A 21,209-nucleotide genomic window follows, 5' to 3' on the forward strand; every position below is an offset into this window, starting at 1 on the left:
TTTGCAATTGACATAGAAAATTCCTCAAGTGGCATCAAATAAAAGTCCTGTTGATTTTCACTTTTCACCATTGTTGTTAAAATCTGAGGTATGAGTCAGGATAATATATGCACATTTCAAATTTTTACTTTTTTGTTTTCCTTTCCTTTATTGGTTCTTTTATTAATTTCCTTTATTGGTTCTTTTATTTATTGAGTTATAAAAATAAGGTGAAAGGATAAAATCAGGTCGCTTGTTTTATTAACTCTCTTCATTTTCTAATTAAGTGGGAGAGAGAGAGAGTAAGGGTAAAACGGAAATTTAAGAAGATTAGCGCTCAATTGTTCAAATTGTGTGTGTAAAATAGCACCTCCCTTGTTCAAAATCCAATCCCTTTGTCCAAAATTGTTAATGAACATTAAATTGGTTCAAATTTATCAATGGAGCAATTAATGCAGATCTAACACTATTGTTCTCAAGTCTCAAGACAACCATCCGAATTTAATATAAATAGAACAAACTTTTACAAGTAGCACCAACTTTAGATTTTGTTGTACTAGATTTTTTTTTCCCATTTGTAAACTACAACTTGACATGTACTTTATTTTATTTTTGTTGTTGCATATGTAAAGCAAAACTGTTTAGACTGTTTAAGACTTTTAAAATTACAAAATATCTTACACAATGATTTTGTGCTTTGACAGAAATTCAAAAATGTTACAAGTAGAACCAACTTTAGATTTTATTGTACTATTATTTTTTCCATATGTAAACTACAACTTGACATGTACTTTATTTTGTTTTTGTTGTTGCATTTGTAAAGCAAAACTGTTTAGACTTTTAAAATTACAAAATCTCTTATGAAAATTTGTTCCACAGCATCTATATACAATTTTACTTTTAACAATTACCATAAAAAATGAGTACAAAATAATCTTTATCTTTATCTAGCTAACAAAAAAAAAATATCTATACTTATAGCCATATCCAATAAACTAATTAAAAAAAATCTTATTTATACCTTCTTATTTAATACGATACGACAAATAAAAAGATATTGTTGACGCCCCTATAGCCACGTTTGACACGTGTATAAACGGTAGGATCTGTATCCCCTCCAGTTACTTGAGGGTGCAATAGAGAAATAACGATCCTGATTTAATTCAAATCAGGCGGATAAAAAAGAATTCAGTGCTTATTTAGATATAGGAGTTCAACTTTAAAATTCATATCGGAGATAAAAAGAACGGTCTGGATTTATCTATTGCGCCCTCAGCTATGATTTATTTAGTGTTTTGATTTTGGTTTCATTTATTAGTATGCATTCAAGCTTTTTCTCAGTAAACAGTTAAGAATCTTGGGTGAAGATCAATACAAAGCTCGATTCATGTAACAAGTAAAAAGAACTATAAAATCAGCAAAAGGAATAAAAAGATAATTACGAAATATTCTTTCCACAACTTTTTATTTCTCTACTACCAGTACAAGTTCATCAATACAAAATTACACATCTGCATAGGTACAGAGCTTTTTCCTATACACATATATTTTCGAGAAATATAAAAAGAGAACAATTTCAAAACCGGTGAGCCCTGCGAGGAACCAATAGAAATAGTCCAGATGTGCTTGATTCAGATTGTTTGAAAACCAACTTTTCCCATTTTTACTGCTAATTTTATCTATTACAGATATAAGAAAACTACTGGTAAAACTACCTACACCAAGCACACTGGGGCAAAATGCAAGACCAAGGCTGTGCAATGCATCTGGCACTTGATCATAGAAGAACTCTTGCAAACCGACTATGGTGAATACATCAGCCATACCAAAAAGTGCGTATTGTGGTACCATCCACCAGACGCTCATTGGTATCGGTGCTTTAGGTTTATCCACTAGTCCATACTCTTTTGCAGTATTTAGCCTCTTGATCTCTACTAGAGCTGCTACTACCACTGCAAGGAGAGAGAGAACCATGCCAGTGCCAATTCTCTGTAGCATTGTAATACCAGATGGTATCCCAGTGAATTTTCTTGTTAATGGTACAAGGAGTTTATCATAAACTGGGATGAAACAAATGATAGCAATAGAGCTGAACACTTGTAGTGCGGCAGGGGGTACTTGGAAGTTTTTGCCAATTCTTCGATCAAGAGTGCTCGCTTGCTTTGTAAACAAAGTTGAAGATTGTGCAAAGACAACACCATATATTACGCATGTAGCCCAAATAGGAAATAATCGAAGGAGACCCTTTGCTTCTTCCGCTGAGGGCTCAGTATTGTCTTCATCTGGCAACCTGTGCGGAAAGAGAGGAAATGAAATCAATTAGATTCGTAAAACTAATTTCTGCCCAATGTAGATTTTTCAATCTCTGAATTTGTTCTGGTTTAGTGCCAATTTTTTTTTTTTGGTAGCATTCTGCAATGGATCACATTAATTTTACACAGATTAGTGCAGTCATTTAGTCAAAATTGACATGCTTATTAAGTTATTATAGACTGAAATATCTTCTTATTGTATGAAACAACTATGTTAGATCTAGAGATAATTTTTACAATAATATATCACCAACATTATATTATAAAAGGTCAATTTCACAAAAGGACATGCTGAATCTCTTCTATTATAAATTGGATTGTGCCAATTGCACTCAGGATTTGTCAAACCATACCTATTAACATCTCCTGTTTCACGCACCAAGCAAGAACCTTTTGATTTCCAACTCCGTGCTAGTGCCACAAAAGATCTCCGAACCCGGATAAATGGATTCTCTTTTTCAAGCACAAAGTATCGATATGTCCTCGTCCCGAGCAGGAATAATATAAGTCCCAACACCATGATGCCACATGGGATCCCAAACCCGAGCCCCCAACTAATATTATCTTGCACATAGCTCATCGTCACAACTGCAACACTGAAACTGACACATATACTGAAATACCACCAATTGAAAAAGGAGTTTTTTGACAATCTCTCTTGAAGGTCATTTTGGTCAAATTGGTCTGCACCAAATGCTTGCACGCATGGTTTGTGACCACCTTGAGCAAAGGCGAGAAAGTACAGTGAGAAAAAGAAGAGGGGTTTCTGGAAAGAGGAGTGTCTATTGCTGGGAGATGGAATAATTGAGGAGACAGTTAACATCCCTAAGCCCTGCAAGCAATCCAAATCAGAGCGGAGGGACTTTATTCCATACCAATTGGAAATGAATTATTATCCCTTGGGTATAATCCAGTGGTTTACCAACTAGATTCAGAGAAATTCACAAACTAAGCAATATTTGAGCGGAAGAAATTTACATGATCATCATAAAACAAAACAAGAACAGACATTAAAAATTTATGAAAAGGAAAGCATACCAGTACATACAGAAGTGAGGCATACACAACTGTACGGTATCGACCAAGCCAAGAATCAGCAATAAATGCACCAAGCAATGGAAGCATTGTGGTAACACCTGACCAGGTATTCAGCTGTGATGCAGCAGTAGCAGTTCCCTCACCAAGCGGGCCCGTCAGGTATGTTATCAAGTTAGCTGATATCCCATAGATGGCAAACTTCTCTGCTACTTCGATGCCTGTAAAAAAAATTAATGAATAATTAATTGATGCACAAGGCATGATTTGTTTCAAGTATTATTGAAACCAGTTTCTATTTGCTTTTGGAATGTAACTTTAGGTTTAAGCTCAAGTACTGGATTGTGGTATGGGTACCGTACAATACTTGTCTTTCAATTTCAATAGAAACTGATAATTTTGCTACCTTTTCTTTTAATAAAATTGACTTATGCACCTCTTTAGTTCATTTTCAGAAAATTAAGTCTCCAATGTTGGCATAAGCCAGTGAGTAGTACTATGCTCCAAGCCTCCACTTGACATACACTGTTTCCAACAAAGTGCCATGAGCCCATGAGGCTACTCCAATGACAGATTGTAGAATTTAGAACATAAAAACAAGCAAAGTTTCTAAATTGGTACCAACGATGAAGAAGGCAGAGGTCCAACCACCGGTGGTGGATCGGGTTGCCGGTTGGCCCTTAGAATTGACGAACTCGAGCATGGATTCGGGTTGAGATGAAGGGAGAAAAAGATCCGAATCCAAATCCAACTCCATTTTAGTTCCTCTTCTCACTTGTATAAAAAGTTCGCAGGCCTAGAGTGTATATATTCAAAGCATACTCATACAGTTTCAATAGATTCCGGATTAAATTTGGCCTAGAGTACTACTCCTACAGTTTCTTTTAACAAGTGGGTACTACTCCTAAAGTTCTTTTTCTTTCTATCAATCATTTTCTTAATAATTTTAATGAATAAAAAATTCTCAAAACAACCAACCAAATAAAATGAAACTGTAGTAGTAGTACTACTCAGTGCTCACTGCTCAGTACTCACTGGCTCAAGAGTAGAATTTGTATGCTCTGCATTTAGGCCAGTAGGGGTGTTCAAACGGTCGGTTCAGTTGAAACCAAACTAAAATAGACAAACCAAAGTTTTGTTCGGTTTTCAAAAATAGAACCGAACCAACCAAACTAAAATTCTCAACCGAATTATAACCGAACCGAACAAACCGAAGTAAATTTCGAAGTAAATTTCGGTTTGTTCGGTTGAACCGAAATTTAGCAGACTCAAGTAAGAAATCCAAAAAAAAAATTGAACTACTGCCAAATTTAATTTGACTAAAGCAAGAAATTCGAATTGGATAAATAACTGATCAAGCACATACCTTCTTCGTTTGAGATTAATTAACCGATAAATAACTGACGAGTTTTTGAGAAAAGATATATTAGAACCAGAAAGGAGGCAGAGATACTGAAAATGGAGCATTGATTAGCTCTTCAACGCATGGAGTATAGATAAGGGGTGGAGTCATTTGATTAGCTTTTTGAAAAGGGGTGGAATTCTTTGTTTAGCTTCTTGCGGAGATAGAAGCTTGAGGCGGCGCTAGAATCCAAGAAGAAAGAAAGGGGTGAAAGGAAAACGGGGGTGTCGCGAAGTATCAAAATAAACCGAACCAAACAGCGTGCGATAATTTTGTGATTTCATTAAACCAATTCGATCGGTTCGGTTCAACCGATTTCAAAAGTTTCTAAACCGAACTGAACAATATAAACCGATCTAAATAAAAAAATGAACCGAACCGATCCATTTAAACCGAAAAATCAAACTATTTAAACCGAATTTTATCGGTTCAGTTTAAAACTAAATAAACCGAACCATTTGAACACCCCTATCTGCATTAACTCAAAAGGGAATCTTCTGAGTTAATAAATTTTGACCATCCGATCTGTTTTAAGATTCATGCAGACTAAATCTGCACTAATACTAAAGGTCCTTTATCATTGTTTCTGACAAATATTTATCATAATGTCTGAGAAGTATTTATTATTGTTTCTGACATGATAATACTTTGATTTGATTAAATATTACTTATTAACAAGTTCAATAACAAAGTTTCTGACAACTATTTATCATTGTTTCGGACAAATATTTATCATTGATTCTGATAAGTATTTATCATTGTCTTTGACATACATATGTTTTACTGAAAATTACAATTATGTCTAAGAAATATTTATTCATGTAACATAAAATATTTACCCGTTTAAAATAAAGTATTTATCATTATGTCTGAGAAGTATTTATTATTGATGTTTTACTGAAAGTTGCAATTATGTCTGAGAAGTATTTATCCATGTAACATAAAATATATTTATCATTATGTCTGAGAAATATTTATCATTGATGTTTTACTAAAAGTTGCAATTATACCTGAGAAGTATTTATCCATGTAACATAAAATATTTATCATTATGTCTGAGAAGTATTTATCATTGGGTGAGATGATTGTTTATTTAATGGTCCCCAGTTGTGCATGGACAATCCAGAAAAAAAAGAAAATTTTGTGTGGGGATAACTGACAAGTATTTATGAGAGGATTGTTTATTTAATGGTCTCTAGTTGTGCGGAGACGATTCAAAAAAAAAAATTTTGTGCGGGGACAACTGATGGATTGATTTATTCTTTCATAAATAGAGATCATTGCAGAGGAATTAATACTTTGCAAATTCAAGATAAATATTTTGATGCTTCAAGTTAAATACTGACAATTTACTAAATGCTTATTAATGATTGAGCGGCCCCTCCATGATTTTTTTGGCAGTTTGTGCGGGGATTGTTATCATGATCCTATTATAAATTAATTGCTTTAAATAAAAAAATTAATATATTTCGGTTTGAACCAAACAAACCGAACAAACCGAAATAAAACTTTAGCTCAGTTCAATTCAGTTGCAATGCTAAATCGGTTCGGTTCAGTTTTATTTTTGAAATCGAATTATAACTTTAGTTTGCCTAGTTTGATTTGGTTTCAACCGAACCGAACCGAACAGATGAACACCCCTCCAACTACAGGATTCACAAATTTTAATTTTCCATGCTACAATATATCTCTGATAATCGGAGGAGAAGAATATTTTTTTGGAATCAGTACTATTTTTCTGGGTCTAAACTTTAGATCGAAAAAATTACTTACAATATTTTTTTATTGATCTAACAACTGAGTACTTCTCTTTTTCTCTATTTTTTAATAATTCCTATGAATACAAAATTCTCTACCTGTCTGGTCCTTTTACAAGTTCCATTTTATTTCTAAATTTTTAATATTTATCTTCTTTGGTAGCTAGCACCACTTTTGAACCGAAAGTCGATCATTAGGTGGACTATATATTCATTTGGCTTCAAGTGTTACAAAAGTGGCGCATTAATTTGTTTGATTTATCCTTCTCCCTTTACATCTTATCATTCTTTTTATCATTCTCCCTTTACATCTTATCATTTTTTTTTATTTTCATAATAGGTGCATTAATTTGTTTGTTTGATTTATTTATTTTATTCAATTATAATTTATTTTTTTCACCATCACTTGTAATTTTTTTTTTAATTTTTTTTTTGTGTAAATATTATATTTTAGTTGTTAGAATTAATCAGAAAATTATTAATAATAAATTAATAATTAACAAAAAAAAAATTATTATTGACAACAAGTCTGTAAAAAAGAAAAAAATATATAATTCTCCATAAATATCTATCTCAAATTAGAATTTCCCACAATCTACACTACAATTGAACATTCATTTCAAAAATTAATTTATGAGTTTCCGTATCCAAAAAATTCCATCCCGTATTATATTGTGACAACCGAATAGGACAAGATGCGTGGAAAGAAACTGTAAATTCTAGGTTGAGAGCAATTTTCTAGTTAGAGGTAGATTCAGAAACTTTTGTAATAAAAACCAATAACTTTGTTACCTTTGACAAAATTTGTTGTGCAAAATGGGCCTGAGTATTGTTGGCCCAGTAACTATTAAAAATTTCATCTAATAAAAGCTTGAGTTCAACCAAGATCCATTTCGAATTTTCTATCTGATGATCCAACATTAGACATGGTTTTGGACCTCACATTAAATTAAATCAATTTAAATTTAGAAGTGTAACAAGTATCAAATAATTAAAATCCAAATCAGTATAGCATGTAAACTATTTTACATCTAATTGCTTAGCAAATCAATTTTGAACTGTATTTCAAAATATGTCATTTCACGATATATGTTGAATTTTTTTCGTCCTATTGTGTGTATCGATAACACAAATATTGTGAACAAAACCAATTTTTTCACGAGGCATATATGAATTCAGTATTTTATTTTTAAATCCGTCTAAATCATTTTATAAACTTGTCTGTTATAGAATTGCGGTTGATTATCATAAAAAAAAAACTGAGTACAATAGCAAATTTTATTTATTTATTTTATATAATACAATTTACAATCATTTTATAAATTTTCCTGAGGCATTTATACATTCATAGATTATTGGAGGTCAAGTCATTCAATATTTTTGTTTTCAAATATTTACAAGGAATTTCTTATCCGAGTTTCAAACCTGCCACATTCTACACGGAAAGAATTGTCTTTTGCCACTAGACAAAAAGTTGGTGCTCCAATTTTTTTATATAAGATATTAGAGTAAATCCAACTTTTGTATACTAAATTATTGGATGGCTGATGATCTTCTAACTCAACAACTGAGGATTAGAGATGTTATCAGAGGAAAAAAAAAAAAAAAAAATTTGGCCCTGGCAACAGCCGTTGCCCCTGAAATCTCAACATTTATTAATTTTGTGGGGTTACTGAATTGGGTTGTATAAAGTTTTTGAGGTGTAGAGACTAGAGAGTAAGATGGTTGTATGAAGTTCTTGGTTGCGCTTAATTTTCTTTTAATAAGTATATGCTTAATTCAAATTATAATAATTGATTTCTCATAAACCAAAAATATTCTTGTACGTACATGCTTATTTTTTTTTATTATCATCAATTGTCATGATTTGTCTCTTACATCAGCAATTATGTGGCCTACTTTGCATTAGATCAGATAACTAGCTAGAATTAAGTAAGATATATATGCTAGTATCTATATAAACTATAAAGATGAATTTCATAATCAATATCCTAATTAAAAAATGTTTTGGACAATATATGAATTTGTCAATTGCTTAGGAATTAGGATAACGCCATTATTGTTTTTCGAGGTAACTAGTATATACTATGTATTGTTAATATTTTCCATTGCAAGTAAAACAAGTAATTATAATTTAATCAGATTATTGGAGAGGCAGATCACATTAAAACTGAATTCAACCTGACTCAAGGTCATAATATTGTTTTGCTTTAATTTCTTGGTTCAAGTTTAGTAGCTTTCCAACTTGCTGGATATATATATACAAATCGATCATGCTTTTGTGGACATGATGCTGGTTTTGTGTGGCTTTTTAGGTATTTTGAGAAGTTTAGATTGAAAAATAGATTGTAATTTTTTTTTTTTTTTTTGTAGCTGTTAGTTGTAAACACATGCTGATATCAGCTGTTTGGTATATATCTAGTCTTTTACATTTGATTTCAATGGAGATAGGTGAGGTATAAGTATAATAAGAGACCGAACTAAAAGATTTATAAATTTAGATAGGACTGAAAACTAATATTTAAAAATATATAATATGGTAGATGAAATTTGAATTCAAGTTTTTTCATAACTATAATAAACAACTTTAACACTTAATTAATTATATACAAACTGAACAAAAAAGTTCAATTAAATTTTAATATATATAATTAAAAAAATACAATTATGAGGTAACTTAGTATTTTTTGGAGTATAATAAAATTCGTATAAAACACTATAACCTCACTTTTTATCTTAAAAAAAAAAAAAAAAAAAAGCTGGTGCAAGAAGATATTTTGATCTATTAATTTTGTTTTTGTATCGTTCTGCTTTGTAGAAAAGGGAGAGATTAGAATATCGTCGTTTGCTACATATATAGGTTTCCATTACAACACTCATATTTTTTTATATGTTTTTCTCTTATACGTACACATGGACATTTATATTTAATTTCTAACTTGTATTATCTGAATAATTTAATACATATCAGGTTTTTCTTCTTCTTAATTTTCTTCTCTCTGTTTTTTTTTTTTTTGATAAATCATGTAAATCAGCTCAATTTACTATTGGCATGCTGGCATGTACGATGATCAAGTTCAAGTGTTACAATATATTTTCAGTACCCAACACCGACACCATCACTGGCACCTTCACCAGACTCACCATTGCCGCCACCACCACCAGCACTGCCTCCACCATTACCGCTTGAACCTCCAGCCAAGCCTTGACCGGCACCTTCACCTCCACCGTTACTACCGCTAGCTCCACCACAACCCTGACCACTACCTACTGTGTTTCCAGCACGACCAACTGCGCTTCCACATCCTGAGGCACTGCCACCATTTCCACCGATTTCACCTCCGCCACCATCACCACCTCCGGTAGTAACCCTTATGCCTCCCCGTCCTATGTGGACACCGACTCCCCGGCCCTCACCACCTCCGACATTTATTGATCCATTTTTAGCGCTTATGCCGCCTCCACCACCTACACCGACTCCAACATCAACACCGTGTCTTCCTAAGTCGATGCCAACACCTACCCCAACTCCACCTCCAGCACTGACCCCACCACCGCGTGAAGTGCCCGCTCCACCTCCGACACCTCCCCCTGTGCCTATTGTAAGATACGACCCGTTAGGGTTTCCACTTGTGCCCACCAACACACCCGGTTGAACTGATGTTGATTTGGTTGCGTTTATTGGACTTCTTTCTTTGACAAAGAATACGTCCCTTGCATGAACAGTACTAGTAGTAGTCGACTTGCATATAAATGCATGGATTAGAAGCAAAATAATTAAAGAAATTGCTGCCATGCATGCATATATATAAATTTATTTGGCGAGGTATGTGTACTTAATTAATTCGTTGTGTGGTGATAATATATATATGTCATGAGGAAGAGGAATTGAATATATGGTTGGTTGGATGCTTAATTAATAGGGGAGTTGGGGGATTTTTTTTTTTTAAATAGTATTGCTTTAAATTATTTCAACGGAACAAGTCTTGTTTGAGCGAATTTTCGAAAACTAGTCTCCACCGATCCCTAGGATCAGTGGAGCCAAAAAAATCCAACCTACACCGGTCCTAGGAACCAGTGGAGTCAACATTTACCTCGCCACAGATATGCTGCACCAAAGGCCACACCAAAACCTCCACCGATCCACAGGATCGGTGTAGTTTTTTTCTCTCTTGCTTTCCCTCCTTTCTTTAATGGCGAGCGACGTCACGCTGCTGAGTTGCTCAGTGCTGTCCCGAGATTCTAATAATGGTGTGCCTGCAACCGCGTGCACCAAAAATTTCTTCCGAGATATTACTTCGACTGTCCTCTCTCCTTTTCTTTTTTGATTTTATCTAAATTCCTCTGGTACTGATGTGTAGGTTCGATTTCTACTTAATTTTAGTTCTAATTATTTGTATCCAAACAACTTCCTTTCTATTTAGAACTTAATTGTGTATTGAGATTTTTACTAGTAACTTTGCTAAGAATTAAACAATATCTAACTATCAAGTATTAACAGCGGAGCATGCTATTGGTTTTATTAGTTCTAGTAACTTTGAATTAATCTAATTGTTTGTATTCTATTCTCGTAGAGCATGCTATTGGTTTTATCCTCTCAAGGAAAGGCTTTGTAATTAAAAGCGGAGCTCCGGTTTTTTTTTTCTGGCTTTGTTATTTTGGGAGAGAAGAAATTATTTTGGTTTTAATAGTTCAAGCATTGGGTAGAGTTTTTTTTTAATAAATTGTACAGGTCCTAGGGATGGTTATAATAAAATAATCAATCTAAGCCGTGAAATAAAATTGAATGGTTCAGATCGAAGAAAAGGAGGAGCCTGCAGCAGATGTGGATCCAGCAGAATTCGAAATCAAGGCTCTACCGGTTCTAGGGATCGGTGGAGGTATAGATGAGGGATCTTCTGTGGCGAGGCTATCTGCTGGTGCAAAATTGGCTCCACCGGTCCCTAGGACCAGTGTAGGTTGGGTTTTTTTTACTCCACCGATCTTAGGGATCGATGGAGGCTAGTTTTCTAAAATCCACCCAAAAAAGGCTTATTCCGTTTAAATAATTTAAAGCAATACTATTTAAAAAAAAAAAATCGAGTTGGGGTGGTGGTGCCGTACGTGGTGCAATACCTAACTTTAGAGCATGGGAGTATGAAACCGGTACAACTTTTTTTTTTTTTTTACTTTTTCTTTTCTTTTCCAAAAAGCCTTTGAAGGAAACCGGTATGCGTAGTGTGATCACGGTATAGGACTTTTGGAAGTTGGGAAGCAAACTTTATCCACATTTTTTTTCTTCAATTTTAATGACCCAACTTCTATATAATTATCTTTATGCTTTATAAACTGTGGAGAGAAAGAGAGTGTGTGTGTACTTTTTAGTTGGAATTATGTAAAAATATTTTTATAGCAATTACATGCATGAGTTATGGCTAAATTTATTCTGATGTATATGTTAAAAGCACAAAGAAAATTAAAACAGAGATAAGGCTAGCACATCCCACAAAACAATTAAAATTTGGATTGTCATAATTAAACATTTTAAAGCTATTGTCACAATTATAAAGTTCGAAAAAATGAATAATATATTACCAAAAATGAAAAATCAGTTTAACTGGGCGGGCAATTGAAAAGTTCTGGCTAGTAAGACATTGTTCTAACGAATTTAATGTGTAAAGGAAGAGATCTCTCTAAAAGGAGCTTGATTATTGATTAAATTCATTCATGATCAATTCAATTCCCTATTGAATGCAAATCAATCTAGTGATCTTTCAAAAAAAAAGTGAAGGAGGCTGATTTAATATATTTTAACATGTGCTTGTTAGAAAAATATTTTAACTCGTTCTAACGCATAATACATCATTAAAACTTTAAAAAAGAAATCAAGCTCCTCTACTGTCTAGAAGTCTAAAACTTGTTGGTTATTCAAAAATAGAGAGTTCGATTTCAGTTCACAATTTCACAGTCTCTAGGAAGAAGGTTTTTTTAAAAAAAAAAAAAATTAACGAGTTCTGTAAGTTTTGAGAATTGCGGAAGATATATGAAGATTTAATTAGTTGCTCTAGTATGTTCGATTGAACTGAGAATAGATTATTGTAAAAACAAGCTACTTTAATAAGACAAATATTAATTTTACTATTTTAGTTATTCTAAAATTATAACTAAATATACTGTAATAGAGAAAGGAATGTAATAGCTAATAGAGAAAAATTGACGGTATGCAGTTGTCAGATGGACAAGATACTGCTAAGCGATTAATCGGGAATCTCCATTCTATTATTAAGCACGTTGGGTGTCCGATCCACCAACGGCTACGATTGAGAGATGAAACTTTGGATTTGATATCAGCTCTCCAATTACATAATTTGTCTTCTTTTGATTAAATGCATATCTTTTATGTATAAAAGTCTAAATTTAGTTAAAAACATACCCACCACATGTGCTGCCATACGATATGTTATAATTTAAAATGAATAAATTTTGAAAGTTAGCGATATATTTATTTGTTTCCTAATTCCTTTATTTCCATATTTCTCCTCTTCAATTGAGAAGACTCTACCTTTCATTTTCTTATTTATTGTTTCCTTACTTCTTCGTTTCTATACGAATCACAATGGAAATTATTATTTTTTAATTTCCTTATTTTTCTTTCTTTGTTTCTATACATATTGGTGTGGACAATTTAGAATATATTTTCAATATATAATATATCAATGTGTGTGTGTGTGTGTGTATTCTAAATTGGAAACAAAGAAGAATATAAATTGGAACGTGTGTGTGAATATATATTTTTCTTATAATATGTGTGTGTGTGTATATATATCTTATACATACAAACGATAACACTTTTTATTTATGTTTTTTGATATATTATATGTTGATATTGAATTGTTGTATGATATTTGATATTAGATTCGAATCGAGCTATTATTTAATATCATTGGTACTTAAAAATAAATAATCATCACATCATCAAATTGTTATCAGAGATCGCGATTAAAGTTAATTAAAAATACACAATCATATAAATTTTCTATTAACATGTGTTTTAATTTTTAGATAATTATTATTTTCATTGATATATTTATTTCTTATAATATGTCTCCGTTGCAACGCACGAGTATGATACTAGTAATTAAAAATAATTAATCATTCGATTAGTTGAAAGAAAAACATAACGGTTTAGTCCTCGCCATGAATTAATCGACTAATCAACCCATACGGGCGTTTTTTACAGCACTGAATGCACAGGTGAGGCCATTCGGGTTTCACTTTTGCTTTAATTCTGCAAACTAGTTTTCTGAGTAGGTATGAAAATTCTACGATATTTTACCTAGGGCGCGTAAGGAACAAACAACAAGATTTGAGTGAGGCTAGGGTATTTTGTAAAGCACGGGTCGGACCATGTTGTGGATTTATAATTTTAATTTTATTTCTGAAGTTCAAAAAATCAATACGGACTGCTCAACATAATCTCATGCGAAAATCAATACAGTCTCCCTCTCTCTCTCTCTCGGATTCAATGATTTCGCGCTTCCTTTCAAAACCCTAGGATTCGTGCTTCTTTTTGTTCTAGTGTCGTTAGTGTCGTGCTCTCTCCTGGTTGGTGAATTTGATCTTGTCAATTGCTAATGGAGGACGAGGATATCGAGAAGGCTGTATTAACTTATCTGAGAAAGAAAGGGCTCAAGCTCACTGAACTAGCGCTTCAAGAGGACCAGAGTCGTGTCTCCTCCGACGCATCGCACTCCAGGTAATTTATTGAGTACCCCGTTCGAATTTTAGGATGAAGAAAACATGTCTTTGGCCCCTTAATCTTCTGGAATTTTTGTTAAATTACCTTTTTTGTACTTCTGGAAGCAGCTGGCATGTTCTGATATTTAAAGTATATAACATTTGCTTGAATAAAATGCACTTTTATGACCTATACGGCCTGGTGAGTAAAATTTAGTGTGATTTTAAATTAAGGAGAAAAAGATAATAGGTGCATAGTTATTGATGGACAGTGGCAGAGCCACCATGTATCAGGGGTAAACAATTGCCTGGAATTTTAAAATCGGATATGATGTAGCATAAATATGTTGGCCTGACTACTTCTGGAAATTAAATTGCCTACCCCTTTGACAATTCATTACCGCAATCCAATCGAATGAATTAAATTGCAAATTGCGACTGATAATTGACTAAAATTGTTGAATCGTAATGTTTTTCTTGATTTATGTTTAAATCTGATTTAGAATTTGATGAGATTGATTAAAATGATTCAAATATATAAGTTAATTTTGCCCACTGACAGGGTAACCTGGTAACCCAAAACTTTTTGCCCATCCATGACTCAAATCCTGGCTACGCCACTGCTGATGGATCTAATTTTATTCATTTTTGTTTCTTAGAGTGGTTGATTGCAATGTTTGTCTATGCAACTGCAACTATGTACAACTACTGAAAGTAAAATATGGATCAAATTCTCATGGTAAAGTAACCGAGTTCAAATTCAGTATATATACTGGTATTGAACCTGAATAGCCTGTTATTGAGTCAGTTTGAGACTAATTGTTGCCAAATGCTTCTCTATGGCTTTCGGGGAAGTGGACCAGTTCTCAAAAAGATTTGTTTTTCGATTGCAGATAGATAATGAAAGAAGAAAATGATATGTGCATTTCATATGGTATTATCTTTTTTCTTTTTTGTTTGTTTCGTCAGATCTCAGAATGTTGCTGATAGATATTTTGATGGTTATAGTCGACTTAGATCTTGGGCATATAATTCGCTTGATTCTTATAAGGTAAAGGATACATATATTAGTTGTATATTTTCATGTCATATAATGTTCACTTTTTTTTCTTATCAAACTTGTTACAAAGTTTATACTGTTGCCAGTTTTTTTTTTTAATTCTTCATTAATTACTGTGCAGCATGAACTACTTTGTGTGCTTTATCCTGTTTTTATTCACTGCTTCATGGATTTAGTTGCGCAAGGCTATATGCAAGAAGGTATGTTATTCTCCAAGTTAGTACTTGTTTTCCAGTTATCTACAAGGCAAGGATATTCTTGTCAAAATCTTTTTCCATTCAATTAAATAATTTTCATGATTTGTATTGTACTGTACTTGGTTTCAATTGTCATGTCACGAGTACAAATAGAAACATGTTTCTGAAATTTCACTTCAATAAACTAATAATTCTCAATATCTAAATCATTCAGCTAGAACATTTTTTCACACATTTCGTGAAGATCATGAGATCATGCATTTGAGAGACCTGCAAAAATTAGAAGGCATTCTTTCTCCATCGCATTTGGAGGTTATACGAAAATTTCTTGTCCTTATCTGTTCCTTTTGTGTTGTTCGTTTTGTCCTTGTTGCATTAAACATCCTGATTGACCGTTTGAATATGTACAGGAGATGGAGTTGGCACGTATTTCTAGGCAAAACAAAGTCAAAATCAGATTGTGTCAGGTACAATATCAGATGCCTTTAATTTTGACGATTAAACAATATATAGATAGAATTAATTAGTCTTCTGTTTGTTTATACAGTTCTGTTGTTGTTTTGTAGTCTTCATATGGACTCCTTCAACAATTTATTCACAAAAAATGTCTTGACATGCTTGGGGTAATTAATCAGATAAATTTTGAAGGTGTGTATTGTACTTTTTGTTGTCAAATTAGTTTTGTTTACTTTTTATGACTCTGATCTTGTAAACTTGACAGTTACCCCAGGTCAGCCCACTTCAATCTCTGATGATTCAGAGGCAGTAGTACTTGTTGGAGCAAGTCAAGACCTAGCAAGAGAGATAAATCAGAAAGAGTTACACTGGGGGGTAGGTTTGACCTTAAATGCTAGTTCCCGTAGTCTATTATCTTTGACGAGTATTAGTTATTCATCTATTTATTTCCGTACCAGTTGCTTGAAGATTCAGTTGAAGAAAGGATGGAGAAGGCTCTATCTGACTCGGATAAAACTGAAGTTGAAGGTAACAAGGAGGGCTATCCTGAAGAGATTAATAAGGTAGTTGTAATTGTTCAGTTTTAAGAATATATTTTATGTTGAAATCTCTTATAGCATGTTTGGTGTGCTTATTATTTTACAAAATGGTGCAAATTTTTGTTTTTGCAAATAGCAACTGTGATTTTTCATTTTTCAAATTTTACCAACCATTTCTTAATCAGTGTTATGGATATAAGGCATACTGTGTTATTATTGACCAATATGTCCATACCTCATGCTGCGCTATGTTTAATCATGTTGAATCTAAATCAGGTTGATTTTTGTTCATTGGAAAAATTTACTGTTGGATGCTAAGTTTGTGAACCACTGGTGGGAGCCACCTAGGAATAGAAAACACTGCATTCGTAGATAATAAGTGTTAAGAGTGTGGCAAATGTGCCCTTCTTTTTTTATTTTCTTTCTAACATCTTGATTTATGTTGATTATTTGGCTATCAGAAAAAGACAGATGGAAATAAGCAAGGAACATCATTCAGCAATAAAAAGAAGAAAGATAAGGCAGTTGGTGCGACAGGAAAGACAACACGATCAGAGACTAGCATGGGATCTGTGGCACCACGTGTCAAATCTGAGCTTACCGGACCTCAGCTGTATGTTCACTGCTCTAGTTGCTGCTTCTTAAAAGTCAGCTTAACTTTGCATAGGAAATTTGAAACCTAAACATGTTATGTTAGAAATAAGGCTCTAAACAGTGAAGGGCTTTGTGAGGGTAAAGGAGCCTAAAATAGTCTGAGAACATTGTAGTCTTTTTGCCTATATATATAGTGCATGTCTAGTGGGGATATATCCATAACCTTTCAAGTTTTAAATGGCCATGTGGCATGCTGCTTTGATCACTTAAATATGTATACATGAAACCGCCTTATTCTCTTTTAGGGAAGAGATGTGAAGAGTCCCTTATCTTCTGTCCAGGGTACTAATAACCAGAACCTTCTACTAAATGAGATCAATTCAACCACTCTTACTCTCATTTACTTCAGTAAAGAAATGATATGATGTGATTTTTTTCTTTGGATTAATTTCAGGCCTCCTGAAGTGGAGTTGTCTAAATTTGAGGATCTAAGAAATAGAGCACAGTTGAATAGCCTAGCACTGCCATCTGTCAGCTTCTACACTTTTCTTCATACACGTAATGGGTACTGAGAAATTATATAATTTTAGAAGTTTTGGTGTTTTCTATGTTGTAATCTATGTGACAAATAACTAATTAGTACGATAACATTTTTTTAGATTAAACTGTTCTGCCATTTCACATGATGGATCATTGGTTGCTGGTGGATTCTCTGACTCTTCTGTCAAGGTTTTTGTGAGGCCCGCACACATTTTTTTTTAATTATTTTGCACTTCTTTTTGAAGTCTTTTGTTATTTTTCAGGCCTGGGACATGGCAAAGATCGGTCAACCTGGCAGAGCATGTTAGTTTCTGCTAACTTTGGCTTGTTAAAATATATTGTTGTTTTGAATAACAGCTTATATGAATATATATAATATCATTTCAAGTTGGAAAAAAGGCCTGTAGACACTAATAGCAATGCAGCAAAGTTAAAAGCACACTGTGATGATAACTTTGTTATTGCACATGTTTTTACTAGCATTATCATGCTTGTAGTGTTAACCGGTTTTGGTTGGAAATAAATGTTACCTCTCAGTTAAGCCTTGTCAATGGTACTAGAGCTTGAAGTGATATGTAAAAGCCAAATTAATGAACTTAATATATTTTCTTTTATCTCTGGTAATTAAGGGTGAAGGATTTTATATTTTGCTTTTACACCTAATTATTTCCAGCTAATTCGCAAGGAGAAAACGGGTCAATGCAAGGGATGCATTCACTGGCTTCTGATGAGGCTAAGAGACCGTATTCCCTTTTACAGGGGCATTCTGGGCCTGTTTACTCTGTCTCTTTCAGCCCATTTGCAGATTTTCTTTTATCATCATCTTCGGACAATACAAGTAATTCAGTTAATTTTAGTTGCATATATGCGTTAAGGGGCTTTTTCTTACATAGTAGCTAATATCAATCATAACAGTATACTAGTACCGTGTCCGTGCATTGCAACGGGGACATATTATAAGGAAAATAAAAATCTCATACAAAATGACAGTTTCATATAAAAAAAAATAGACTAATGAAAAGAATAATTATTCCAAAATAAAAAAATAGACCAACATATTCCCATACAAATGTAGAACTTCTTTGATGACATACATATGAACATTTTTTTACTGCACATAACAGTTTGATGACTTATTGTTGGGTCCAAGTTTTCATGAACATCCAGTATTTGTTATGTCTTATTTTTAATAGGATTGGTCAATCTGTTGCATATTAATTTTTTTTTATTTATACAATACAGTTAGATTATGGAGCACGAGGTTGAATGCAAATTTAGTTTGTTACAAGGGTCACAACTTTCCTGTGTGGGATGCTCAAGTAATCCATTAATCCCTCATATCTTGCATAATTATGCAGTTATTCTTAGTTGCTAATTTGACTTGCATTAGCTTGGGTAGCCATGAAGCATGATGCTGACCCGTCATGGTTGTTTAAAGTTCACCTTGTAACCGCTTCATCCTTTTTTCGTTAAATTTTTCACTTTTTGGAAAAAATATTTAAGCTACCAATGCATGCCGAAACTGTCGGAGTACCAATACATATTTCTATCTTTTTCAGTTTAGCCCAGTGGGCCACTATTTTGCAACTGCATCTCATGACAGAACAGCCAGAGTTTGGTCAATAGAGAGAATACAGCCTCTTCGTGTCATGGCCGGCCATCTTTCTGATGTAGATGTAAGAAAGAATACTCATGTTTTCAGTAAATCTCTCCAATACTGTACTTTGTATAAGTCCGGACCATTGGAGTCCTTTTATTTTCTGGTCCTTATATAGATCCCTTTCCTTGTGCTGACCTATGCAAAGGACTGGAGTATTATCCTTTATGAAGTTGTGGTCAAAGATTGCACCTTACATTACTTTGCACTTTCCTTTACAATAAACCATCAAGTGTATTTTCCTCTTATCTAGGGGACGTGCAGTTAGGGGAATGGTTCATTTTTTTTTAATTTTTTCAGTGTGTTCAATGGCATCCAAACTGTAACTACATCGTGACTGGTTCAAGTGACAAAACAGTCCGGTTATGGGACGTGCAGTCAGGGGAATGTGCACGACTCTTCATAGGCCATAGGAGCATGGTGCTCTCATTGGCCATTTCACCTGATGGTCGTTTCATGGCTTCTGGGGATGAGGATGGTACGATCATTATGTGGGACCTGTCCACTGGTCGATCCGTATCGCCCATCATGGGCCATAATTCCTGTGTCTGGACACTTGCTTTCAGGTATACTCTTCGTTCCTGGAAAAACATATCATCTCTAACCTTCCCAGATTCTTTTTTCGAAATGAGGAGGTGAGGGGGTTCATATGGTAGATTAGATATGTACTGTGTATTTTTGGAAGGCTATGATACCTCTCTTGTGGAGGTATGCATACCCCTGAATTTTCATTTTTGACAAACACATACTTTAATTATGACTCCTCTTAGGCACCAAAAAAAAAATACTATTTGTTTTTATGAAGACGTTTATATATACACGAAGACTTATTTATTTTATGGGAAATGATTAAATTAACAGCTAATGAATAATAGTGCTTTAAATGCCTTAAATGTCTAAAATATCATTTGTTTTGAAGGGGTATGAAAAATAGTGCCTAAATTGTGGATACCACTATAGCATATTAACAACTGATTACATTGTTTTGTCTTGATGTTGTTGTGTCTGTTTGTTCTTAATAGCCTCAATAACTTGCTAAATAATAAAAGAAAATGAACTGGTATTAAAGGGAATGGAGAGTACCTGTATCAATCAGACTATTATTCTGGTAGGGTTTCTCAATTGGTATATATATAATGTCAAAAGCTACTAAGTTCTGATATTATTTTTTCTGGTCTCAGTTGTGAAGGGACATTGCTTGCTTCGGGATCAGCTGATTGTATGGTAAAATTATGGGATGTCACTTCCAGTATGAAAGCCCTTAAAACAGACGAGAGGTATATCTTTCACTTGGTTTGGTACTTCTTTGTGGCTAAGCTGCAATTCTGTTTCAATTTATGTATTCAAGTCACTTGTAAATCATTTTTATAATGCAGCAAATCTGGGCCTACAAGCAGACTAAGGCTGCTAAAGGCTCTCCCTACCAAATCAACTCCTGTTTATAATCTGCGAGTAAGTAATTCAAATTTAAATATAATTACATTTTCGGAATTCAACTATTTTCTTATATTAACTTTAATGTGATGTCCTCGACAATGACAATGTCAGTTCTCCAGAAGAAATCTTTTGTTTGCGGCCGGTGCACTCTCAGCAGGCTCTTAACCTTAAGCTTGATAACCTCTATTTAGTGTTTATTATCTTTAAACCCTTCTTGTATTATAGATTCTAGATTAGTTCCATCTTTGATCTTTTTTTGGTATGTTTGGTTGGGATGAGAATAGGCTATTCTTGGGGTCAGGCTATTCGGAATAGCCTATTCGGTGTTTGGTTAGATTATAATAGCTAGAATAGGGAATCCAAACCTTGTCTTATTAGAATAAGAGGTTATTCCTAAGAGCATCTACATCCCTGAAACTATTAGAGTTTCTAATCTGACGTGGTAGTTTCTAATCCAGTTTCAGGGATGTGAGAGAGATTCTTATTTAGAAACTATGCAGGAAAGTTTCTTATTAAGAAACTGTTTAT

The 21,209-nt window shown here is 33.5% G+C and overlaps 2 protein-coding genes across 4 annotated transcripts; one reads left to right on the forward strand and one right to left on the reverse strand.

Moving 5' to 3' along the window:
- Nucleotides 1-1,414: 1,414 nt before the first annotated feature.
- LOC144548739 (protein NRT1/ PTR FAMILY 5.10-like) lies at nt 1,415-4,909 on the reverse strand. 2 transcript variants are annotated; one of them, XM_078297458.1, is made up of 5 exons: nt 4,693-4,909; nt 3,948-4,122; nt 3,330-3,547; nt 2,645-3,123; nt 1,415-2,269 (listed from the first exon to the last, which is right to left on the reverse strand). In XM_078297458.1, exons 2-5 carry the CDS (start codon nt 4,081-4,083, stop codon nt 1,483-1,485), a joined length of 1,620 nt encoding a protein of 539 aa, XP_078153584.1. In that variant the 5' UTR covers nt 4,084-4,122; nt 4,693-4,909; the 3' UTR covers nt 1,415-1,482. The 2 variants fall into 2 exon arrangements, with proteins under 2 accessions (XP_078153584.1, XP_078153585.1); XM_078297459.1 differs by lacking the exon at nt 4,693-4,909 and adding an exon at nt 3,763-3,851 and having other exon boundaries at nt 3,948-4,078.
- A 9,018-nt stretch (nt 4,910-13,927) lies between these two features.
- Nucleotides 13,928-20,939, forward strand: LOC144548468 (transcription initiation factor TFIID subunit 5-like). 2 transcript variants are annotated; one of them, XM_078297140.1, is made up of 19 exons: nt 13,928-14,220; nt 15,171-15,252; nt 15,383-15,461; nt 15,673-15,770; nt 15,869-15,925; nt 16,025-16,106; nt 16,180-16,289; nt 16,373-16,480; nt 16,915-17,066; nt 17,502-17,612; nt 17,707-17,776; nt 17,851-17,890; nt 18,261-18,425; nt 18,830-18,906; nt 19,147-19,263; nt 19,545-19,810; nt 20,426-20,521; nt 20,621-20,696; nt 20,793-20,939. In XM_078297140.1, exons 1-19 carry the CDS (start codon nt 14,099-14,101, stop codon nt 20,844-20,846), a joined length of 1,962 nt encoding a protein of 653 aa, XP_078153266.1. In that variant the 5' UTR covers nt 13,928-14,098; the 3' UTR covers nt 20,847-20,939. The 2 variants fall into 2 exon arrangements, with proteins under 2 accessions (XP_078153266.1, XP_078153267.1); XM_078297141.1 differs by having other exon boundaries at nt 13,929-14,220; nt 16,373-16,477.
- The last annotated feature ends 270 nt before the right edge of the window (nt 20,940-21,209 follow it).

This window comes from Carex rostrata, chromosome 33, assembly GCF_964058835.1.
Source record: "Carex rostrata chromosome 33, lpCarRost1.2, whole genome shotgun sequence".
In the NCBI taxonomy this organism is placed as follows: Eukaryota; Viridiplantae; Streptophyta; class Magnoliopsida; order Poales; family Cyperaceae; genus Carex; species Carex rostrata.